Source organism: Aulonocara sp. 'chitande type north' Nkhata Bay, linkage group LG4 (assembly GCF_057382095.1).
Source record: "Aulonocara sp. 'chitande type north' Nkhata Bay isolate Kocher_YH1m ecotype deep benthic linkage group LG4, A_spYH_male_GT1.1, whole genome shotgun sequence".
Taxonomy (NCBI): domain Eukaryota; kingdom Metazoa; phylum Chordata; class Actinopteri; order Cichliformes; family Cichlidae; genus Aulonocara; species Aulonocara sp. 'chitande type north' Nkhata Bay.
The window spans coordinates 16,912,097-16,938,447 of record NC_141347.1 but is presented as its reverse complement, the minus strand read 5'-3'; the positions used below and the strand labels follow the sequence as shown (position 1 = coordinate 16,938,447).

The 26,351-nt window shown below is 41.3% G+C and overlaps 2 protein-coding genes across 2 annotated transcripts in view; one reads left to right on the top strand and one right to left on the bottom strand.

Moving 5' to 3' along the window:
• grin2aa (glutamate receptor, ionotropic, N-methyl D-aspartate 2A, a) overlaps positions 1–26,351 on the top strand; it is a 181,450-nt gene that overhangs the window by 73,600 nt on the left and 81,499 nt on the right. The window lies entirely within an intron of this gene.
• LOC147332287 (uncharacterized) lies at positions 32–3,019 on the bottom strand. The gene is made up of 2 exons (XM_086290436.1): positions 2,805–3,019; positions 32–2,201 (listed from the first exon to the last, which is right to left on the bottom strand). Exon 2 carries the CDS (start codon positions 1,652–1,654, stop codon positions 32–34), a length of 1,623 nt encoding a protein of 540 aa, XP_086146562.1. The 5' UTR covers positions 1,655–2,201; positions 2,805–3,019.

Sequence of the window (26,351 nt, the reverse complement as noted above, 5' to 3'; positions counted from 1 at the left end):
GCTCCTGTGTGTCCCACCACAGAAACTCCTTCTAGTTTAAAGATGAAGTATTTCTAGTGTCCCATTCTTGCTGTTTTTTTCTTAATTGGCTCTTTTTCTGTTCAACAAGACTGGAGTTTGCTCTGTTGTTGCAGGTGGAAGAAACATGGCCATCTTCTCCACAGTTAAAACAGTACCATGGCTTGGGTCTGGTATTTGACTGAGGTGAAGAATGACTGGATTTGGTTTGTCGTGGCTTAAACTTTGACTCGGTTGGACGTTTTTGGGACAAAAGTTGGGACATTTGCTGTTGGAGGGTTTGGAGTTGTTTTTTCATTTCTTTTAGCTCTTCATTGGCTGTAGAGTGCCCACAAGAACAAGTACTTTGGGATTGGATGTTAGCTTTTTGTTTTGATGAACCGATGTATTTCTTCATAAGTGACTCCTTAGCAATTTGTCTGTCTTCTTCTGTCCGTAACGACAACAACAAGTCAGAGAAAGGTGGTGGGTTGTCCTTTTGCTGTTCTAATTGTAGTTTGGTTAGTATAGTGTTATCCCAACACCCACGACAAAACTGCTTCAGCAGATGCTTATTCATGTCAGCAGCTGCAAGTCCTCCTTGCTTTACAACAGTGCTGAGGGTTAGCTGCAATCTTTGGAGGTAAGCGGATGGTCGTTCACCTGGATTTTGAAGAATGTTTAAGTATTGAGCATACAATTCTTCACCATCTTGAACTGTTCCAAAAGCGGAGTCAAGTACACTTAGTATGACTGAAGGCAATGTGTTGGGACTTAGACCTTTAACCAAATCAGCAGCAGGTGACAACAGGCTCTCTATAATACGCCTGGCGACGTATAGAGCTGACAAACTGGGGTCGGCAAGCAGTAGATCAATTTGGGAACGCCATGATTCAAAATCTGCTTCACTACTTGGCTTAGGAATCCTTCCTGAAAAAGCACGGAGACGTAGTGAAGTTGTGGTGCTTATGTCTGGGTTTCGGACCACATGCTCAACAACAACCCTTTGTATTTGTGGTGGGTTGAGATCAGGGGCTGTGAGTGATACTCTTGGAGTTGGTCCAGTCTGGCTTTGACGAGGTCGTGCCCCCTGCTGGTCAGTGGGAACCTGTCTGGCAGGAGGTGAAGACAATTGCTGCTGCTCCAGTTCCCTTTCTTCTTCCTCTACACCAATGTCCTCATCTACTCCATTTTCCTCATCATATTCAATTTTTCCATCATCACCTGCTCCTGCCTCATGCAAATGTTGACCAATCTGCCTCATTACTGTCTTCAAGACATCTTCAAACCGGTGCCCGCTGCGATCAGCAATATGCTTGAGCTCTTTGAGGTAATTGGGAGGGGGACTGCTGCTGTCCTCCGTGGCGGCGTACTCACAGGCCAAAGCTGTGACGCGGAAAACAAGGTCGGCAACACTTTTAGAACAGTGGGTGTATGGCAGAAACGGCTCTAGAGTTGTAAAAGCAGTGGTATCTACAAACTCAGCGATCAGGTTTTTGAAGAAAGTACTTGCGGGATCATTTACGTAAAAATGACGGCTAAGATTTCCATAAGTACGCAAGTAGTCAAGAATTTCATTATCAGATTTTGTGTTAGACACACCGGAGATCATCACAGACTGTGATATATTTATGCCAGAAAGTGCAACTGAATCCATTTTTGATTTTATGTTCAGCAAAAGCGAAGTAAATAAGTAAAGAAAATTGTACGTAAGACCCCAAAATATTCACACACAAAGGCTCCTGGCTGGCTCGCCACTTGTAACGCGGTTAAGGGACCAGGGCGCCTGACTGCAGCCTCATAGACAATGAGCAATCAGAATAAGATTCGACTATGGAGCCTGAGGGTGTGAATAAAACACAGGAAACAAAAGTAGAGCTCAAATATATATATATTATGTTTGTTATGAGAAGTGTATAGACGGATGTACAAAAGAAATAAAAACATATGCATATATATCACAAACAAAAATAATGTTGACAATACAAAACAGCTTATTAGGTTCCAAAAGGAGGTGGGATGAGGTGTAGTCCAGTATGTGATTTAGTTTAGTTCCATGGACCTGTGATAGGTCATGTGTCAACAATTTGTGATTCAGTCCATAGGTTCACAATTCCTACCGCAACGTAGCGGTGGTCGGGTGGCTCGCCATCTCGCGCTGATCAGGGCAGATCGCGGGAGAACAAAAAAAAAAAAAACCTGACCTAAACAAGGTCAAAAAACAGAAATTATCATTCACAGAAGAAAATGAAACAGCATTCTACTGCTGTGACAAAATAAATACATAAATAACAAAGTCAAGTAATCAATGCCACGTTTCATACAACAATCAATAAACCATCATCTCTTATAATGAATGTCATTCTAAATACTATTATAGAAAGACATTCTCATGGGTCCCATCAAAGTATATCAGCGTTAAAGCTAATAAATATTATCCAAAGTTAATCAAATATATTTACAAAACTCATTTAATCACAGGTGTTGCGCAACAGATTCAATAATGTAAATGGAATTTAACTCAATGCAAAATCTCATAGGCCGTTTCGGCATTTCATCAGAAAAGTAACAAAAAACATCCAAAACGGACAAAACTACAAAAATCAAATCACTCATTCAACTCTAGATACGTTAAATCAACATTCGGCCATAATGGAATAAACAAAAACAACAATATTCAATAGATGACACTAGTAATTGCACTTACTGTCGCTAGCCTAGCATTAGCTTACCGGCATTGTAGGATGTGCGATCGCGGCTCCGCATGTACATTAATTGTGACAAAACAAAACAAACAAATAACTCACCGTTGAGTCGAGTGTGAGGTAGTGTAAAGATGAATGAATCGGCCGGGTTATTGCACGCTGTCAACTGGCCTGTAGTGCAAAATTTGTCGTGATCTGACAAGTACACCAACCACAGGGACAACAGCAGCCAGAGGAGCAGGGACATGCAGCTGATTGACCCGGAACTTATACAGGATTCATTCCCGCCACAATAAAGGGACTGGCGGAAGTGGGGTCAGAAGTTACCATGGTTACACACACATACGGAGAGACTCAGGCTTCATGCTTTCCATATTCCTAATGTTTTTTGTTAGGCAATTATCTGCTTACATATGGCAGTGTATACATTATGTGTGCATCTGTGTTATTGCTAATTAAGTCTAAAAAGAGCTATAGTGGGTGCGGTTCTAAAGATGAGAACACAATTAAGTAGGTCATCATCTTTCTCCTTCCACAAATACACACAAAGTACCTTTAATACTGTCGGATAAAGTAGATTTAGACTGCCTCAGCCTTCTCCTCCCACATCCTTCTTTGGGCGCTCCTCTTCTCAGTTTTGCAGATGAAGGATCAACTATAGTGAAGCCTCATCTCCTCTAGAACATTGTTATTGAAAAACCCCCTTTTCATGAGTGGCAGTGACAAAAAAGTAGGCAAAATGGTCTTGTGCTGGGAAGGTCGCCAGTTGGACACCATGGACTGACTGGGAAAATCTGCACAAGGAATGTTAGCGTCTGTCACTGTCCCCTTGCCTCTGTGATGACTGTTGAGTTTGTGCTGAAAGATCTGCCATATGCGAACGTGTGAAACTGTTTGGCAAGTGGAGGAAAATAGTCATTCATGCATAACCAAGAGCTGTCCTTTAACCTCCTAAGACCCGAACTCTTCCACGGCATGCATTTTTAATTTTTCTTTGATATTTGGCCTGATTGGGGCCCAATGAATGTAAAAACAAAGAATTACCAGATTTTTTTTTACCTTATTTTTGTTTTTATGAAAAATCAGAGCCACATATGAGGATATTCGTTTAAAATTTTGATAGAACAGTAGCAGTATAATGTCCTCGTAAGTGGATATCAGGCCCATGTAGAGCAAAATTGAGTATTTTGGTCTAAATAACCCAAAATGTGATGTCCACATATGTGGACGACAGGTCCTAGGAGGTTAAATGTTATAGTTGAGTTTTGAAGACATGACTGTTTTGTGTGCCAGATAGAAATAGATTGAAAAGGTTGTGTCATTGTACATGAACAAATGTCCAAGCTCTTGTGCATCGTGAAGGCTACTCAGTGAACAAGGTCATAATGTTCTTACAAACTTGTCATAATCTTAAAATAATTTCTTACAATACCAACCCCTTCAAATGTCTGGAACAGTATAACATATGCAGTCATACCAGGAACTTTATTTATTAAGCTGATATTTGGCTCTGCTGAATGTGTTTATCTGAGAATTTGATGCTGCCACAAGGAATTTTAATAAGCTATGACATAAAATTATTATGTATTGGTATTTTAAAGGTCCAATAATTAAAATTCAGAACCACTGAATGTTAAAAAATTTAAATACAAGCACAAGTATCCCAAATCAAAACAAACCAGCCCATTGGTAGAGGGCATTACTGTAGACAAGGCCAGGTTTTCTCTGTGGTATAAAACCCTGGTCTTATGTAAAAGGTTGACTGTAAGATTGAATACAACTTTTTAGTACATAGTTTGATTCCTCTTTTCCTTAACTACTGCCTATATTCTTTTTGAAATATCGGTCCACGTTAACACAATAGCATCACATAGTTCCTGCACATTTGCTGGCAGCGCATCCATTATAGGAATCTCTAGTTTGACCACATCCCAAAGGTTGTCTGTTGGTGTTCTGTTGGATTTATTCGGGACTGTGGAGGCCAGTTGAGGATGATTTGAGCTTTTTGACAGTGTGTTATCCTCCTGAAAGCATCTATCCGAAGATGTACATACCATGATCATAACGGGGTGGACATGGTCAGAACCAATACTCAGGTAGGCTGTGACGGTGCTCAGTTGGCTCAGAATGTACCAAGAATACATCCCCACATCATTACACCATCACCAACACCCTGAACCATTGACACCAAGCAGGATGGTCTTCTGCCATGGTAGCCCCACTGCTTCAAGGTTTGCTATCTTGTGCATTCAAAGATGCTCTTTTGCATACCTCAGTTTTAACAAGTGGTTATTTGAGTTGCTGTTGTCTTCCTGAAGCAGTCTGGATATTCTCCTTTAATCCCTCACAAAACTGCAGTTTAATGGATATTTTCTCTTTTTCAGACCAAGAGGTGGTTGTGTGGGAAAATCCCATTAGATCAACAGCTCCTGAAAAAGTCAGACCAGACCATTTAGCACCCACAACCATAAGAAGTTCAGAGTCACCTAAATCACATTTCTTCAACATTCTGATGCTCGGCTTGAACTTCAGCAGGTCATCTTCACCCTAACTCAATGCATAAATTACATTAAGTTGCTGCAATTGAACAATTAGACATTTGCATTAACGAGCAGCTGAACAGGTGTACTTAACAAAGTGGTGAGTGTGAAGCGGTAATCAGGCATCTAAGTAGTCCATCATTATACAGGTACTATGATGAACTACAGCTGTGAACTACATGAGATTATAATAGAGTAAGATGTAAGGTGGCACAGATGTCTGCTGCTGTGGCACCGCCCTATTTCTTCTCTCTTTACAGTTTGGGATTGTTTGGTTAAAGTGCTAAAGTAACGCTCCCACTCATCCTGAAAAGAGAGTTGACTTCACCTCTGCCTTGCATCATAAGGTCAGGTACAATGGAGCAGCCTGCAGGTGGTGGAGATTCACAGCAGGACACTTCAGCAGGACAGATGCTAGACTTTCCACACAAACATACACTTATCAGCGTGCGGTCTGAATTTTTCCTGGACAATAATAAGATGATGCATACATTATGGATGGAATGATTCTGTGCATGTATGTGTGTGTTTGCGAGTGTGTTTACACATGCATACACATCAGTGTGTGCACATTTTTGCTGAAAGCAAAACAGCAAATGGTGAAAGTATGCTTTGTATGGAAGAATACAGCTGTGATAACCCATCACATTAAACTTTAAAAGTACTACTTTGGTTATAAGAAAGTTATTATAGATACAGGTGTACAATAATGGGTGTAGGCACCACTTTTGACCACTAGAGGCTCCCTATTACTCACATATAAACCACTGTTGGGGCTATTTCACTCTGGCGTGTGTTGCACACTGCTGAAGAGTAACGCAGTATAGGAAGCTCCTCTGAGCTTCTCAATGTTTAGCTTCACATTGACTCATGATGCAGAAGTTCAGCTGAACTGTACACAAATTGACTTTAAACCGGATATAAAAGGTGTGCAGACATATGATGAGGTAGGAGATGAAAAAAACCCTGATCTTTTCATCCAGTAATCTTTTTTTTCAGAGATTAAAACAGTTTTTCCAATATAATTCCTCACACCATGCTTTTTTAATATATTTTCTATAGATTACTGTGACATGAGTTTTTGTTAAAATATAAAATCCAACATTGACACTTATAGTGATGAAGTAAAAGTCCTAACTTCACTGTGGTTTCGACCTTATCGTGAGTTTTTCTGTGTTGCAAGGCCAGAAAGAAGTCACGTTGAGTTAAATCAGACTCCAATAGAAATCAATGGCATTCATTCACTAATGATTGAAGTTCCCAATTATTGTAATGGCTATATAGAAAAAAAGCCTCTCTCCTGCAAAAAGTTCACATTTGAGGTTTATATTACCTCCCTTAAGAGACTGGAATGGAATTAAAGGAAGAGCTCTGTTGTCTGCCAAACTTTTTCCCTAAGTACTCGAATGCAGCACGCACAGTAGCTCTCAGTGATCCTTCAGTCTTTGGAGTCAAATCATACGCAGCCCCTCTTTGATTCCTCGGGTTTAACTTAATCCATGTCTTTGAAACTTGGCTCTTTCATAGCGCGTTTGAAATTTTGTCAGTGAACAGAGATCTCAAGTGAATGTGGGGCGACCTTTACCCCACCTGTCTTGCTCTCAAGATGTGAATACTACCAGCGCTTACCTGAATCCACTCACCTGAATTACAAGTTTCATTTTTGCCTTGCAGAACCATTAAACCCCTGGGTCACGGATGTTGTCACATTTTCCGTACAGAAGCTCAGACGTGAAAGCATTTTTTAAAAAAGTGTTTTCTTTTTTTAAGGTGTAGATATTTGCTGCCCGGGTGAAGAAGAATGGACTTGTAGAATTGTATGACCTTCCAGGCTCGTCAGGCTCGTCTGTTGCTTTTGCCATGTTTATCTCTGTGCCTCTGGGTTAGATCTGGGCAAGGAGAGGGGTGTTATACATTTCTGTGCCCGTATTGTGCATCCATTCCTAACTCTTCTAATTTTCTGTGCTTTTTAAGCCTTTATTTATTTTTTAATTTTAATTTTATATACTTTACCAGACAGCAGTTATTTCCACCAGTTTCAATCAGGACCTACTTATACTTTAAAAAAATGAAAGAAAAACACTCTTTACAATTTGTTTTCAATCAATCAGGCAAACTTCAGTCAGTCCTGCAATCAATATTAATCAAGCATCCACTTAATGAATCCTGAACAGCTCGTTTTGTAGAGTGAAGTGAGTGGATTCAACACTGAGCATGCTTTAGTCACAGCATCATCCTCTCGGTGTAGTCTGCCACTTCAGGGAACACCCAGGATCTGTAGCTCTGCAGTGGCTAAGGCAGTCTCAAATCAGCTGTCATCTGTTGTAGCGCGCATGTTTATAGTTGCGTTCGACTTACTGTATGTGTTTTAAGAGGAAATTATGCGACCTGGCAGTTTGCGCTTTTATCGGAGCATTCAGAAGCTTGTTTGTCTGCGCTTGTGTTTGATGCACGCTCTGCCTTTCAGTGCTGTACATGTTTGATGCTTGTGCGGGTGTGTTTTATACATGTCTGCAGTGTGTGTGTGTGTGTGTGTGTGTGTGTGTGTGTGTGTGTGTGTGTGAGAGAGAGAGAGAGAGAGAGAGAGAAGGACTGGGTGCGACTGCGTTTGTTGCGCTGCTCTCTGCCGCTGTGCTCAGAATGCTGATGTGTCACGCTGCAGCACTGCCCCACTTATCCAGCTAACCTCTCTTCCCTCCCTCCCTCTTTCCCTTCCTTCTTCTTCTTCCTCTTCTTCTCGTGCCTCCTTTCCTGGGTTCCTTTCTGTTTGCCCTGTTTTCCCACAGCTTTTTTTTCTTTTAAGTCTTTTCATCTCTTCTTAAATTTTTCCTTCACACCTCTCTTTTGCCTTTATTCTGCTGTCCATTCTCTGTGGCCGTGTGATGAAATCACCTTTTTTTCGCCTGTCGTCTGCCTTGTCACTGTTTTTGAAAGCTTTTTCACAGTCTGTGCTGCCAGTGCCTGCGTGAGTTGAGAGTTCACCTCAGATATATTGGTTTACACTGTCTGTTTACAGATGTTTATAATTCAGCAATAAAAGCACGCCGGCCTGCGACCAGCCACCCAACCCATCATCTCTCTCTGTCTGTCTCTCTCTCTCACACACACACACACATACAAAATCGCTCTGTTCTTATCAACCAATCACATCGACCCCATCCACTCGCATCAGCTAGCTCGGAGAAGAGCTACAGCCTGTGACAGCCGCAGCCCCCGGCAACCCACATATGTCCATGCCAGAAAGCGAAGGCTAGCGCTGCAAAGCTGTCTCTGTGTTGGCAGCATCTGTCCCTCTGCTGAGCAGAGCCGGGTCCCTGATAATGAAATCTGACCACATTATTTGGTGATGTAAACACCGAAAATAACGCACTAATGAAGATTTTTGCCCTATGATAGCTGTGCTGAAGTATTGTCAGTGAACATCTGGCTGTGGTCACACGGAGCCATGGGTATGTGGTGATGATTTTATTAGATGGGATAATGAGCCCTGATTGAACAGAAGATAAGGTGTTCTGGGCGGAATTGTCAGGAATATGACATTTTGACTGGTGAGGGTATAAAAGGATCAGAGATGAATAAGACTGTAACATGGAGAACCATGCATAACATGCACGCAGCGAGGATCAAGATCAGAGACTACTTTAGTAGGTATTTCACACAAGGTTGCTAGAACTCAGCTTTTCAAGAGGATTTCCATAGATCAGCACAATCTTTAACCAAAGAGAGTTCCATTTGATCTATTTTTCTTTTTTTTTGTCAAACAGGTGGATGAACTAAAATTTGTGGCATCTGTGTGGAAAACCAAAACCCAAAGTACTGATTCTAATACTACTTATTTCACTGCTCAGTGAATTTGATTAAATAAGAACTTCTTTAAGACGCACTCCAATGCATTTCCATTTCATAATAAGTATACTGTGCTGGAGCCGTGCAACACTTGGGATCCACTGTGTTCATGACTGCTCAGATGGCAGAGACAGCACCGGGAGCTCTTCAGTATTCAGCATATACCTGGTAAAGTGATAGATGGGTCGGGTTAGCAGCCTTCTACGGACTCCCCAGGAAGATAAGATCAATGACCCTCTATCAAGCCTCTGCCTGCTTGTTTTCTTACTTTAAGGACAAACACATCTAGAATGTGTAGCAGACAAATTATAAAAAATAACAAGTAGCGATGCACTCATTTATTAATTTGTTTTCTAGTAAATACTCAGGGCTCGTAGCCTCAGCACCCTTCTCCTATCCCCTAAACCCTGTTTTCCAGCTCCTCTTAGCTCACCTGAAGGTGCTTCCAGATTACAAGGGACACGTAATCCCCTCAGTGAATTCCGGGTCTGCCCCGGGGTCTCCTTCCAGTTGTATGTGCCTGTAATACCTTCACAGGGAAGTGTCTCGATCAGATTCTGCCCCTACTCTATTTCATGGTGCTCACACAGAGATTCACCACCGTCGCCGCAGTAGAATTACCTTTTCTTCACATCGCCTCGTCATCCACCCGAGGGACCTCGGCGGGGAAGGCGGCATGCGATCCAGACAATAATTTTTCCAACCGTTCCTTTTAGTTCATATGTGTCTGATGGGCTTCTGTGCGTGTGGGATGCATCAACTGTGTCACTTGCGGGAAAAAAGAAGGAGCCCTCTGAGTATTGAGTCTTTATTGGATTATTAATTCAATCAGTTTACACCTATGGGACTTACTCAAGCAGGCTTTTTTTCTCTTTTGCATATTAAGCAGTGTACGTGTGGTTGTTTCTGCATTTGCGTACATGCTTATCACAAAACAAAAGGAAATTGTCCAGCAGTTGAGACAGCGTCATAGCAACACACCGCCAACAGTGACAGTCGCCTGCATCCCGCAAGCCAGCATTACTGAGGATCACAGTCTGTGTGGTAGAGCCGCCTGCGAGCGTACATGTGCTGCATGTGTGTCAAAGTCGTATTTGAACATGGGGTGAATGGAGGAACACCTCAGTTGAAGCCGTAAAAAGAAAAGAACCTTTGCACATGCGCACACACACAGAGGCAGGTTTTTATCTTGGTGGCAAAAGCAGCATGACGGTGTTCGGTATCGACCAGAGAAGGATGTGTAATCCACTCCACGGGTGTTTGTTTAGACGGTTCCAGAGTGTGTTGTATTTTGCTGTGTGTCTTGTGGTTACTTTCAGAGTGAGCGTGGCGTGTAAAGTAATTATTCAGACAATAAAGCCTGCCTCTTTTGTTTCTCACACACAGCAGAGGCTATGTGTGTGTGTGTGCTTGTGTTCGGCAGCGCACTTTTCACTCTGACTGATATTCGCGTGCTAATGATGGGTGCGCGCTAATGATGGGTGCGCGCTAATGTAAATATTGATATTACAATACCTGCATCTTTTTGTGAACTATTGATTTTGAGGAGCGAGAAAAAAATCAATACTAAATATACACACTGATATCTCTCTCACCTCTCGTTCCTTTTTTTCTCTCAGATTTTTGCATTTTCATGTCAAGCGTAAGCTTAGCTGCTTTACATGCCCGCCGTATCCCACCTAACATACCTAACAATGACGCACTATCTTCTGGGAAAATGGAGACCTTTGAGGTAAAAGTAATGGGCTGATGTGAAAGTTCTGCACCTATTAAGGTGTCAAAATGAGACATGATTTAATTAAATTCTCCCGTGAGGACAGTTTTACTCATAGTTTTACAGCCTGTTGACTTTTTTTTATGGGGATATTTTAAAGCAGTCTGTCTCGAAAAATTACAAAATGAATTAGTAAATTTGATTGAACAAAGTCTTCGTTAATGTCATTAATAAAACATTTAGATTCTCTGGAGTTAACACAACAGTTTTTTTTTGTTTTGTAGTTTCACTGTTTGGATCACTTGGGATAAATACAGTATACCTATGACCTATTTCCAGCTCCATATTTTAGTTCTTCTACTAAAGTAAATGTATGTGTTTTGCAATTCAGACTTGTCATTTTTCATCTTACACTGAGTCTAGCCTTTCAATTTATTTACTAACTGAACCAAGTAGTTTTAGCCCCTTTGCAAACTGAAGGGTTGAAGAACAGGAAAAAAAATTCAAAATACTGCTCTCATGTGCACAGATATTTTATTTCATTTGAAAAAGATGTTTAATAGAATCATGCTTACATCGCCTTCATAAAGGTATTTTTCAGGAAACATTTCTCTGAGATCTGACATCAAATTCTGACCCAATATCACCACAGAAATTAGCATTCTTCTATATTTTTTGGTGAGCCGGTGTGAATTGTAACCTCCATGTATATATGTTTGCTTAAACATGAAAGCATGAGGAAATTATGGGCATCTCTTTGGCTTGGCTGCGGATGCACTTGAGAGATAGATGACTGAGGCTGATAGAGAAGCAGGTGGAGACAGAATAAGAAACCTTAAGTACAAAAGTGCTTGGCGAGATAGGAAAGAAAGGAATGAATCAAAGCAGATTGTTGGTATTGGGAGATTACTGTCTTCATAGAGCCCCTTTTGAGTGCCTGCAGTGAGAAAAAGAAAAGAAAGTGTGATGGGACAAAGAGAAGGGAAGGGACTCTAACAACGGAAAATTAGATTGAAATCTGTAAAGGGAGAAAAGGGGAATGAAACAAAGGGAGAAAAAGAACATTAGGAGAAGCAAAGAAAAAAGGCAATAGGGGAGTGCAGCATGATAGCAAAGCAGAGAAAAAGGAGGATTTTTCTGCAGCTGTGTTCAGCAGTGCCAACTAGAATGAACTGCCTACGGGCACCCTGACCTCGGTGATGAGGCACACACAAAGATTTAACCTATGGCACACACATATGCACAAATTTCACACACATACAGAAATCTGCATTATCACATCTCTCCCTCTCCTTTAAGTGGTTTCTGGGTCTGACGCTCATCTTTTTTCCCCCCTTTTTCTCCCACACCTCATTCTTTCCCTCCATATACCATCTCCATATACCATCTTCATCTTTTACATCACTCAGGGAGGGACGAAGCGGGGCATCAAGATTCGGTAACACTAACCTTTACGTCCGCCATGTGTATATTGATGGCCTCCTCTTCCTCCTCGCATCCTTACTCTCTCCCTATTCTCGTCCTCGTGCTCCAGGCTCCCCGAGCCCAATTAGCCTGTTGCAGCTAATGAACGGATGATAGTGTGTGTGTGTGTGTGTGTGTGTGTGTGTGTGTGTGTGTAACGAGCATGAAATAAGATTTGGCCATTCATCCGATCAGTCCCAGTTGTGCCTTTGCCTCAAAAAACAGGGGATATAGATACACAAAGCTTTAACACTGAGGAAGAGATGGATAGACAGGCTGCTGAATGGGTTCTGCTGTGACAAGTATGGAGAGCACTTCATATGAATATTAAAAGTAAAAAGTAAGCATTGCATTTAGCCACAGTTGATGTAAATAATAAAAAAACAACAACTTTTAATTCTTACAACTTTAAATCTAATTTAAGATACTAACCTGAAATTAATGTACTACTCCTCTTTTAAATGTGAAGGTGATTTCTTATTGCAAGTGATGTCTTGAGGCTTCTTTGTAGGATTGTTGTTATTCAGACATGGTGGAGGGTATTTGAGCATGAACAACCTGTTTAAGGTTATTCCAAAGCATCTGAATCTGATTTAATTTCATACTTTGATAAGACCATGATAACTTTTGGAGTTGTTTTTGCAAAGCCTTTGAAATTACAGCAAGTTGTACATGAATAAAATGAAATGCTGTCTTAGTTTTATGCCAGATGTAACTGGACTCATACCTTCCAGAAAGTTCAGCTTTTGTCTTGTCAGTCCAAAGAATATTTTCCCAGAATCCTTGGGGATCATCGGGATGTTTTTTGGCGGTTGTGAAATGACCCTTTGGGGTTTTTTTGGTCAACGGTGGCTTCCTCCTTGAAGCTCTTCCACGGCTGCCATTTTTGCCTAGTCTCTTTTTATTGAATCATAAAAAACTGAGACAATTGAGACCTGCAGTTCTTTAAATGCTGTTCTGGGTTCTTTTGTGACTTCCTGGATGACTCGTTGATGCGCTCTTAGAGGAATTTTGGTAGGCCGGCCACTCCTGGGAAAGTTCACCCCTGTTTTCTCCATTTGTGGATAATGGCTCTCACCATGGTTCACTGGATTCTCAAAGCATTAAAAATGGCTTTGTAAGCCTTTTCAGACTGATAATCAGTTTTTTTTATCAGCTATTACTTTAGATTGTATCATAATGTGTTGCATTTTGACGTCTTTAAGCCTACTTCACTTAGTCAGACGTTTCTATTTAAGTGATTTCTTGTTCCAACAGTTCTGGCAGTAATCAAGCCTGAGTGCACAAGATGAAATTGCACTCAGATTTCCAAAAAATGTGGTTAATCACAGTTAATTCATGTTAGTGGGATTTTTTTTCTGCCTTAATAAAAGAAGTCATCACTTCACAAAAGCATATTGTATGGTCTTCCAGCATAACCTGTTTGACTATTCCAAAGATTCAAGTGTGACAAAAATGCAAAAAACTAGGAAATCGGGAAGGGAGCAAGTACTATTTCACAGAAATGTAATTTTACTGAAAGTATAAATATAAAATATACCAAGACTTCTATAAGAAGATGTATAAAACATGGTACTGCTCTGTACTTCTTGTAGTTGCACGGAAGTGTTATTGGTGTCAGAAAGGAAGGTTGTTGTGCAACTATTACCCTTAACATAGAGACACACACATGGAGGGACTGCAGGGTCATTGGCCTTCTCTTGGCTGGAATGGCAAAGCGATGGGATGGGAACTAGAGATAAGGATGCAGAAAAGGCGAGTGAAGAAGGAATGGAAGGACAGGATGTGCTCCACTGTGTTCAATATGACTCAAACATGAATCTGGTCCTTTCTGGCTCAGCTCCGTGTGAGTGGATGTGAAACTCGTCTCCCCTGATGATTTTATCGCACAGCAACTGAAGTTCAGCATAACAAATTCTTCTTTTGCAAAGTCACTGCAAATTTTCCTTTGAATTTCTAAAACTATTTAAAGGCATCTGTAACTTGATTTTGCGAAAAAAGAAAAATGTAGCCAGAGGATCAAATATACAAGACACCAAAAAGTGACATGACCATATAAAGATATTGGACTTCAAAATTGCATTCAGGTTATGGTGAATTTTGGAAAGAAAGTGGCTCTCTCTTCTTGAGGCCACTATAACTCTGTCATCATAAATCAGGGCAGACAGCATTTCTGCAGTTTCCTCTTCAGTTCAGGAAAAGTAGGTAAGTGAGTAAAGTTTATTTATATAGACAAGGAACAGTCACCAAAGGTTTTGAAGAATGAGCACACCTGAAACAAGTTAGACAACACAAACACGTCTGAATAAGAGTCAAGTGTGAGAAGAAAGAAACAGTACAGCGGTCTACAAACTTTGAGGGGATACAAAAAATTACTTTTATTTTCATTGTATGGAAAGTCCAAAGCATGAAGGTGCAAACAGCGTGCAAACTGCATCAAGGAATCAAAAACTGCATTGTACTGCTAACACGACATCACCTCTTTGAAAGCATCTGTACATACAGCATGCTAACACAAAGCTAGCCAAGATCCCAGAGTGATGATGCAGCTCAGTGTGCAACCCAATCTCAAGACAAAGCGTGCAATAGACATGCCGGTCCACTGTGTCCTCTTCACACTTTGGAGAGGCAAAGCGTAAAATGGATACACATGCAGAAGTTGCAGTACCAGCAGGGTGAGATCACATATTTAAAGCCAAGAAGTCGCTAGCGAGCAAGGAAGGTATGAAGTACATTCGAAGGTCTTTTGATGCCGAAAATGATTAAGCTAGGTGGCTAATATGTATTTAATGTGAAAGTCTGTTCAACAGCTTTCCTGTGATTATTTTCATGGCTTCAAATAAAATATCTCCCTCTGTTGGTACCGCAGCTTATGCATGTGTGTCCATTTCACGCTTTAGCTCTCCAAACCTTGAAATGGACACAGTGGACCGGTGGTCTGTTATATGCTTTGCTCTGATACTGATTTGGAGTGTATGCTGACCCCAGCTCAGCAGCCAGAGCCTGATCTGCAGCAGCTGTTTAGGCAATGATGAGCAGTCAGGCTTGTAACAGTGTAGCTTTAGTTTCTACTTGCACCTCTTTCCCCAGTAGAATTGCAATGGAGATCGCCTGAAGACTCTTTGGGTTGGATTTAATCTGTTTGACTTTGTGTTCAAACTTAAACACTAACAGAAAGACCTTGTGTGTGTCCTCATTAGGATAGGCATTTGTGTGCAGCCTGTAACTTAAGTTTTACTATTGGTAGTTTTGTGACATAGACACAAACAATAGATTTAAGCCTATGTTACACATTATTGCAAAAGTAGTGTAAATTTCTCAATGGAGTTAAAAACTAGCGTACTGTATCTATCATTCAAAAATAGTAATATGTGTAACATATTTTTATTTTATTTTCCTTCTCTTTTTTGAATAATGAGTGTGTTTGACATCATCTCGTGCACACAGGCATTAGACTTGTTCTTATTTGGTGTTTGTGTTCTTATATATGTTTTTTTTTCTGAGAAAGACACATTTCATTTTTAGATGCTGACCATGATGTCCCCCTTTGAAAGAACTCACCTCATTAGTGTCTGCAAGTCTAGACTGATTATTCAGTTCAGCCCTTCTGCTCACCTCCCACCAAAAGTCAAACATTTAGTCATGAGCAGGAAATAATTGTCCACGACACAGATAGAATTAGTAACATACATATCTGCTGCAGTCTGTGTCTGTGACTTTTTTCCCCAGAAGAATATAATACTGAAACAAAAGGCAAAGGAAGTGGGTGCCGGGAAGGGAGGGGTGACGACGGTGAAGAGGAAGAGGAGGAACTCATTAGTGAAAGAGTTTAAGTGGAATGATGAGAAGAAGCTGGAGGGAAGGACAGGATGAGATAAGAAAGGATTTAAAGTGGGAGAGAGAGCAAGAGAAAGAGAGTAAAAGGAGGGGAGAGGGGGAAGGATTTGGGAGGGAAGTGTCACTTTTAACATTCTTCACAGGGAGGGTTGGGGGTATCATCCAAGCCTTAATCCCGGTTTATATTTAGAATCTAAGATATATAAAGATGAAAATTCTGCTCAGTGCAGGTTTAAAATAATGTACTCTTAATCACTATATGGTGCTTAACTTCTAGAGTTAATGGAGATCCAGAGTTTGACTTTAGAGGCATCCCTTTTATGAGTAGGAATTGTAACATTGGGCAGAAGTCACTTTGAAGTCTGGAGCCACCAATAAAATATTAATCAATAAGCGATATTTTAATACTTTTGAGAGGCTGCTACTTACACAATTTAACAGTCGCCTGCACACACAACACTGGTCATCCCTTGACTTTTGTACATTTTTATGCGATATGATTCATAAGTCAGTAAGCAAACAAAAAGTATTCCTCTGAAAGGACTGGACTGACAAAACTGAGTGAAAAAGCAACCAATGAACAAAGAAACACTCTGAAAGACCTTGAAAAAAGAACTATTGCTCAAGATCAATAGTAAAAAGAATTACAGGAAAGTCTGGCTCCCTGGAAACAACATAAAAGACATGACTGTTGGCTCAAGAGTTTTGCACGCTGCTGCATCATGGGACACATGCCACTTGATGTATGCTCTTTGTGTTCTCTTGTCATTGCTGTAGACATAAGCTCTTTTCCCTGTTTCTACAGCTGTTAAATTGTGACTTTTATTACTTGGGGCTGTTATATCGTCTTTGAAGCAATGCCTTAGTTGCCAACCAAACAACACTAAATGTTTTATTAAGCTACAAAAGCTGCTTTATATTGGTAGAAGGACTCTTATTTATCCGTGAAGAATTAGCCATTTTCTTATCTTCCCGGCCTCTTGACTTTCTAGTAAAGTTTTGAATGTCATACTCTGGGTGCAAATAAAACTGGGAATGTGTTGGAGTTCAAAGATTTCCTGAGCCTGCACACCTTTTTGCTCTTTCTCCATCTCTCTGTCATACACATGCATATCAACACACACACACACACCTGGGTCCCCGGTGAGTACGCTTGTAAAAGACTTCCTGAAATACCCTGTGATTGTCATCCCATGGGACTTTGCAGCAGAATGATCTGATTTTCTCAGCTTCCCTTTTTTTGTCTCTTTAACACATGCACATAGATTCTCACATACACAAGCAAACACAAGGATGGGTGATCAAGATGGAAGCAGCTTCAGAATATCTCTTGCAGTTGAACAAGTGTGTGCGTCTGTCTGCGAGCGTGCATGTGCGTTCTGCGCATCGAGACTCAGATCTGCAGGCCTTCCCTGTACTATGGGAATCAGTCAGCAGTCTTTCAATGTAAGTACGTCACAGGGCAGTTTGACTGTGTGAATGCGCATGTCCGGTTGTATTTGTCTGTGGTTAGATTGGCCACATTCTACATATGAGTGTATTTGTCCCTCTCACTTATCTCACTAGTCACCTAATGTGAATTCACAGAGAGCGCGCGCTACCAGTTTTCTTTCATAAAACCCCCTTCTTACGCATCTGCCTTAAGCCAGCCACTTGACTTTGATGCTCCATCTAAAACACTCCTACGTCCTCAGAAAACATCATCATGCCTGTGATGTACTGCAGTCATATCACTGCTACTCTGTCAGTGGCGTGTCTAGAAAATTTTTGTTGGGGGGGCCAGGTAGGGGCACAGATTTGGAGAAGGGTGGCAGATGTAATTGGCAGATAATGTTAAAAACAATTCTATTAACCATAATTCAATAACCCTGTAAACCTAATAACCGAATGCGCTTTTAACTCTTATTAGAATGAGATTTTAACCACTACTGTGCAAAGTTTTTAGATACTGCGTTGCTAAAGGACAAGAGATACAATCAGTGTTTTGTCAGTGTTTACTCAGCATTCAAGGACAGCAATATTTGCATAGTATTTTTACTGACATATAGTACACATATGTTTTGGGCAAAAACATTTTTTAATATTAAAATATGAACATTTGTAACAAACAATTGACAAATTAGCCAATGCAAAACTTTATCTGCCTGTTAAAAAAAGAAGATAATCTTCTCACAAACTGGTGTTTGATTGTGAAACAGGAAAAAAGTGGGGAAACAACTGAAAAGACTAACATTTGAATAAAACCTAAAGGCAAGTAAATACTTTCTATGCTGCCTTATGGTAAACTTTGGTAATATTGATAAAGAACAACACTGGCTGATGATGAAATCCAGTCAGCTGGCATGGTGACACTGCCAGTATTAACCTGCAGGGCTGGACTGGGACAGAAAATCGGGCATTTTGACTAGAGACGGGCCCCCCAGGTATTAAAGCCATAAAGCCTTTGACTGAAAACAAATGCTGTTGTGACAGTGATGTACAGTCTTGTTGGTATATGTATGATTTCTATACATTTTACGTCAGATAAAAACTTTGGTTGTAAGATTTAGATAATTATTTAATAAAAGCGAGATATTTTAAATGAGAATAAGAAAGAAAAGTATTTCTTTGTGCCCCACCTTTCCCTGTTAATGCCCTACCTGCCCCCTGGCAACACTTTGCTAGATCCGCCCCTGCACAGTTACCAGCTGTCAGCTGCTTAGAAAAGGATCCTGGTGTTATTTGTCTCTCAGAAACAGTTCATAACTTCCCTTCAACTCATTCCTGTCACCTAAAAGGTAAACCTGTTTCTCCATCACCTGTTCAGCTCTGATGATTCAGTAAGGACATCTCCTGGTTTCATCTTCATGTTTCCCTCTCACCAGATAACCAAACCGACATCATGACCAGCAGCTTTACAGCTGTGGCTCCAGCAAACATCAGCTGATACTAGAAATTAATATTAAATAAATTCTAACAACAGCTGATCAAGCTTAAACGTGCTGCCGTTGTTTAGCGCGACATCCGCTGGTTTCCTCTTTCTGGCACAAAGTGGGCGATAAATAAACAAGAGAGACGATCAGCTGATCATTGATCAGTTTCATGATTGAAGTAGCAACAGGAGAGGGAGGGGGAGAATGAGAGAAGAAGAGGCAGCTGTGCAGCGTAAACACAGAATAACTCCAGCTTTGTGTCTTTTTCCATTCTAGCTAAAGTTCGGGACAAACTGCGTCTCTTCTCAGCTCAATACGAAACGTGTAATATTTTCTCTGATTGAGGGACCATTCCATTTTTTTAAGGAGCCGTTGGCAACTCTACTAACTAACCTTATGAATAAAATAAAGTTCACTATCAGTAACATCATAGCACCCACCCACCTAAAAACTCCATCAAGCTGGCTAGAACGCAGTACGAGTTATTGCAACTGAGGGTAAAAAGTCAGCACAACGAAAATAAACTCCACCTAAACTTGGTTCATATCTGACCCAGATAGACTGCAGGTCATAACTTCTTACCTGAAGTTCAGTTCACCTGACACTCGGACTGGTGGCTGCCTCGGGTCTCTCCTCCTGCCTCCCCTTCCCTCATCCACCTGTTGCCTCTGTGGAAGCCCCGCCATAGCCACCACCAAACAACTGAGTTATTTTTACACATCGACCTGCATCTGGCCAATCCACCACCTCTCATTGTTCATGCCATTACAAAAAAAAATAAAAAATAAGTCACCGGGCACATGCCCGGTATGCCCGATGGCCAGTCCAGCTATGTTAACCTGCAACCAAATCTGCAGCTCCATACAGCAATGTTACGACTTAGATTATATCTTATAACTCATAACTCTTATGTTAGCTGCCCTCAGTAGCATACTGTCAGAAATATTCGAGGGCTGCAATAATTCTTTAAGTGTTATTTTTTCCTTGGGATTCTAATTTCACCGAAGTTTACTAAACTCAACAAACTTAATATTACTTACCGGGACATTTATTCTGTCCTCATTTTCTTTCACCGAAAAATTGTTTCCTGCAGTGCCGTCTTTCGTGCTTGGCTCTCCTACCTTTGCTAACGTGATGCACATAGCGCAGAAGCCGATGCTGCATTCACTTACACTCGGATATCTGAGCTTCACCATGAAAACATAATCGTACATTTGATATTTGATTGAATTTTATTGTTTTGCCTTTGGGGTGGCACCTGGGGTGGCCAGTCTGGTTGGGGGGGGGTGGCCTGTGCCCCCCCAGGCCACCCCGCTGGACACGCCATTGTACTCTGTGCCTGAGGGCCTTGTCAAACACAGATGTAACTGTCATCAAAATCCCACTTCCAAACATGCGTGCCACATGCTGCTGCTGTGTGTTTGTTGCATTTATGCGGGGCTTTAATGCAGTAATTACTCCTCTACACATATTCCTTTTTATTGTGTGATAGGCTACACATTACCATAATTTTGACACCCAAAATTGATATTCATCATAGCAGTGAAAGGGCAGGTTAGTAATAATAAGAATGATTATCACTTATACTGTTTATAGATATTTCATTACCTGTAAGCTTTATCAGTAGCCCAATAACCCACTTCTGCTTACTTGGCCTGTAATTCTTAATGTCTTTGACTTTTTTTCTATTTTTATTTCATTCCTCAGCTTTTTTCCAATCATTCCTTAGTCCTACATGAACTGCTAGGCCATAGTAACTCGTGCCACGATGCTGTTTTATGCTTTTGTTAATGCCAGAGGAGGTTTTGAACTCTGCAGTTATTGAGTCAGCAGAGCGTTGGTGACTTTTACGCACTGTGCGCCTCGGCTCTCGACTCGGCTTTGTAATATTACGTGGTCTGAAACTTACCGGCTGAGTTGCTGTGGCTCCTAAACATTTCCAGTTTGTAATGACACCACATACAGTGGAATATCTAGGAGGGAAGAAATTTATTGACTAACTGAAGATAGCGGCATCCTGGATTTTATCACCTGTGACTGAATGTGGCTGAAACGATCTGAATTCAGAGATATAGCCCAAGTAAAACCCAATATTGTTGTCTATATAGTGTATTCTGGATGACCTTTGAGAGAAAAGCTTGGAAAATAGGTTTACATGTGGTCAAAATTGCTTCTATGGCTTAGCATTGTGGAAATAAAAGTATACTACTGAGAAGTGAGAAGTGGCTGTATTTTTGTTGAAGCCAGCAACTGGCAGACTGGTGGTGGGAAATGAGGAGAGAGCTGGATTGAGGTAGCTGGACGTTAGCATGTCGAAGCTAGTGATTTGTATGCATAAGATAGCAACTTGGCTCCACACTGTGTAAAATATGGAGGTAGGTAGTCATACGTTGTTAGCCATTGACTTTGTGGTTTCACAATCAGAGCCTCTTCTCCTCCGCAAATCTGTTTTGTTTTGTTTTTTTGCAACCGAGATGGTGAAATGCTCAACGTGAGACTTCAAAACGACCCTATAGCGGACGTCATGGTAGCTGTGTCCACCTTTATACTGTCTACAGAGCTGGCTATTCTTGGCTTGTCAATAGCATGGAAAGGCTAATTACACTACCTAAAAAAGGTCAATTCAGTTTACAACATCCCAACAACAGTCACCTCAAGGTGCTTTATATTGTAATGTAAGGACCCCATAACAGAGAGTTTAATTTAAAAACATAATTCTTCTATTTCTCTCTTTCTTCTCGGTTTCAGCTAGCATAATTTCTTTCCTTCCCTGACTCTTTGGCTTATCTGCTAAAATTGTGAGGGTACAATTAAAAATTCAGAGATCTTTATTTGTTCTGGAAACACAAGTGATAGCTGCCGGCAGTAATATGCTGTCTTTGGCTTTAATGTGCCAGTGGAATGCAAACAAAGAACAGAAACAGTCACTTTTTAGCTAATTCAATTTAGCCTCTTCATGCTAATGATGAGTGAAGTCAATAGTTTGTCAGCTCCGGCTTCCTAGCCCATCAGTTACCAGTGCTTCTCATTGGTCAAAGTCTCCTCAGACTTCTCAGTAGTATCATTTTTTGTCCATAATGCTGCACTGTACCTTTGTTAAGTTAATACAGCAGATATTTGAAGGTGTCATCATTTTTAGCATCTTATATCTATTAAGAACGAGTAGCTGAAAAAATACTCCTACAACCGTTATTCTCTAAAAATACATTTACATTGGAAACAAAACACTCACAGTGTCTTAAAGACAGTGCGCCAGTTAAATAAAATCACACCAAAACAATCAGGTGAATAAGGAGGAAAGTATGTTTGCACGTTGTGTAACAAATTGTGTCAGAATAGTTTAAGTTGCAGACCAAACTTGCCACAAGCAGGACAAGTTATACATAAGGAGAAAAGTTTTGTGTTCTAGTTACTACAGCCTGGCCATTTTCAGGTAGCTGTTATCCACACACACTCACACATTGTCCACCCAGGGCGAGTCTCAGTATCCCTCTATAATGATGTTGAGCTGTTGCCCAAATACTTATTGATTGCCACTGAGCGTCTAGTGAACCTGACAGCCCATGCACAGACACACAAAATGCACACACACACACACACACACACACACACACACACACACACACACACACACACACACACACACACACACACACACAGTCCTGTGTGCAGACATCACTGCAGTGGGTGGGAAGGACTGTGGAATGGACATAACGAAGGGGGCAAGAAAATAAAAAAGAAAGGAGGACAATGTAGAAATTAGTAAAGGAGGTTTATAATAATGATCAATGAGAGGTTTATTAAAAACTTTGATGCAAAGTAGACAGTAATCATTTCTCATCAATTTAATGTATTTCGAATTACAGGAAAAAACTTGTAACAACTGTTCTCATAGCTATCTTGTACTGAAAAGAATCAGCTGTATTGTAATTGGAATAATTGGAATATCAACCCTCACCAGTGAATAAATAACATTTAGAAATTCATTTAAAGTACAAAAAACAAAAAAACATTGCTGAACAATTGTCTAGAATGGGATTCACACTTCTGTTGCTTTACTTTATTGTTTTAACATTATTAAAAGTTCAAGGCTGGGTCGCCTGAACAGATTACTGTGACAAAAGCAGAGGGAGTGTGTGAGGAAGTGCAATAGGGTGAAACAAGGGTAATGTACTGGAGATATTGGAGAGAGGAGAGGACGCGTTTGGTGGCAAAGCACTCTTTGGGGGTTATTCTGCAGTCATCCCGCTGTCTTTTCCACATACGAATGCACACACAAAACCATCGCAACACATATTCCCACAGTTACAGCCGTAGCTGTAGCGGTACTCCTGCAAAGCTGCTTAATAGCATAGTGACGAGGGCGAATTGGCTTATAGAGTGGAGGGAGGGAGAAAAGACATAATGGTGTCAATCTGGCTACTGTACACGCACATATAAAGGAACACTGATAGATATGCCGTTTAACTCTGTGTTATACATAAATAGGTTGAATCAAAGAACAATTTGGCAACAAAATGTGTCTTATGATTGCTTATCAGTTGGTGTGGGGAGACTATAGCATAGCACACATCAAAGAAATTTATGTTTTTACTATATATATAACAGGAAAACAAAAATCTATTGCTTTTTCTTTAGCAAGTCAGGACTGTCTCTGGGGTGGCTCGTGTTGTGTGTATGCGGTTTGCAGTTGGTTGTACCAGCGGGGTTGTTCAACAGTCATCGGTCTATCCCTCATCGATTCTTGGCAGGCAGTCCCGGGCAACAGCAACTGCCCTCGCCCCCACCCGCCTCGTTTCTCTCTCTCTGCCTCGCTCGCTTGCTCGCTCTGCTGCCACTGTGTTTTGGGTATCGCTTGTTTGATGGGGTCCGTGTGGTGCTTCAGAAATTGAACCCGGTGCTGCCTCAGCAGTTCTCTGGCCAGCAGTTGGTGCTTTGAAAACAAGTGGACAAAAAAAAAAGAGAAAAGAAAGACAGAAAGAAAGGGATTAAAGGGAAATGACAGAAGAATAGAGCTGAGAGAGAAAGCAAAAACAAAACTGCACTTTCTGGCAAAATTACAGTATCAGATATCTTAAATGAAATACAATTTGTTTCCTTGTACCAGAGAAATTGTTTTTTTGTGACCTTCTGAATTATAACAGTTGTCTTCCAGAAGCAAAAGTGGGAAAGTGCTGCTGCCAAAGCACTGCAAAAGTTTCTGTTAGAGGAGGTAATAGGCGCCAGTTTGATGTACAAAGGGTGCAAGTCGGTGCTGGCATCTTTTAGTCATGTAAGCAACAATTACGCAATCTTAACCAAGTAGCTTGGCATCAGTTTTGTAAAACCTATTTTAACAGTCGTACTTGACCATGCTACAAAATTGTCACATGAGTCATTTTGGAAAAAAATCACCCACGCCTCATTTTGTTGTTCACGTAAGGAAAATCAGTTGTGTGAGAGACACTGACAAGCGGACATGGTGAGTGAAAATGTGTGGCAATGTGTGGAGGGGGGCAGCAACGGGGGATGAAGAGGGGACAGAGACAGTAAGTAAGGTAAAGAGAGGGCTAGACGGAGTGTGCAGCTTAGTAAAAGCTGTTCTCATCCTTTGAATAGAGGGTGTGATGGGAGGTGATACTCTAATAGGATACAGGACGGACAGATAAAGAGATCAGCTCCGTCTCCCTGGGAGCATTCCAGTCGGCCATCAGGTCTCCATGCAGGGCTTGTCAAATAAAACCGCTGCTTCATTCAAAGCCCTTCCCATCAGCAGGGATCCCATCCTGCCAAGCTAGCGGGTTGGAATGCATTGATGATATAAATGTACACTGAACAAAAATATAAACGCAACACTTTTGTTTTTGCTCCCATTCCCCATGGGATGGACGTAGAGACCTAAAATTCATTCCAGATACACAATATAACCATCCCTCCCAAACAGTGGTCACAAATCAGTCCAAATGTGTGGTAGTGGGCACATCTGCTATATTGAGATAATCCATCCCACCTCACAGGTGTGCCACATCAGGATGCTGATCTGACATCATGAGTAGTGCACAGGTGTACCTCAGACTGCCCACAACAAAAGGCCACCCTGGAATGTGCAGTTTTGTCTCACAGCAAAATGCCACAGATGCCACAAGCAATGAGGGAGCGTGCAACTGGCATGCTGACAGCAGGAATGTCAACCAGATCTGTCGCCCGTGCATTGAATGTTCATTTCTCAACCATAAGCCGTCTCCACAGGCGTTTCAGAGAATATGGCAGCACATCCAACCGGCCTCACAACCGCAGACCTCGTGTAACCACACCAGCCCAGGACCTCCACATCCAGCAGGTTCACCTCCAAGATCGTCTGAGACCAGCCACCCAGACAGCTGCTGGAACAATTGGTTTGCACAACCAAACAATTTCTGCACAAACTGTCAGAAACCGTCTCAGGGACGCTCAACTGCATGCCCGTCGTCCTCATCGGGGTCTTGACCTGACTCCAGCTCTTCGCCGTAACAGACTTGTGTGGGAAAATGCTCACATTCGATGGCGTCTGGCACGTTGGAGAGGTGTGCGCTTCACGGATGAATCATGGTTCACATTGTTCAGGGCAGATGGCAGCTGAGAATGTCCCAGTTCTTGCATGGCCAGCATACTCACCGGACATGTCACCCATTGAGCATGTTCGGGATGTGCTTGACCGGTGTATACGACAGCGTGTACCAGTTCCCACGAATATCCAACAACCTCGCACAGCCATTGAAGTGGAGTGGACCAACATTCCACAGGCCACAATTGACAATCTGATAGACTCCATGCGACGATGTGTTGCACTGCATGAGGCAAATGGTGGTCACACCAGATACTGACCGGTTCTGGGTCCCCAGACCCCCAATAGTGCAAAAAACTGCATATTCCAGGGTGGCCTTTTGTTGTGGGCAGTCTGAGGTACACCTGTGCACTACTCATGATGTCAGATCAGCATCCTGATGTGGCACACCTGTGAGGTGGGATGGATTATCTCAATATAGCAGATGTGCCCACTACCACACATTTGGACTGATTTGTGACCACTGTTTGGGAGGGATGGTTATATTGTGTATCTGGAATGAATTTTAGGTCTCTACGTCCATCCCATGGGGAATGGGAGCAAAAACAAAAGTGTTGCGTTTATATTTTTGTTCAGTGTAGAAGCAGTATACATCTATCAGCTCCATTTTAGTTTATCGTCTGAAGCATAAAAGAAGGCGTGATCAGTAAAAAAAGACATCAAATATTTGTTTTATAAGTCTGGAAATTCTAATTGCCAAAACCACTGTTAATTTATTTGAAAGAAACCGATATGTTTTGCTGACAGTCAGGA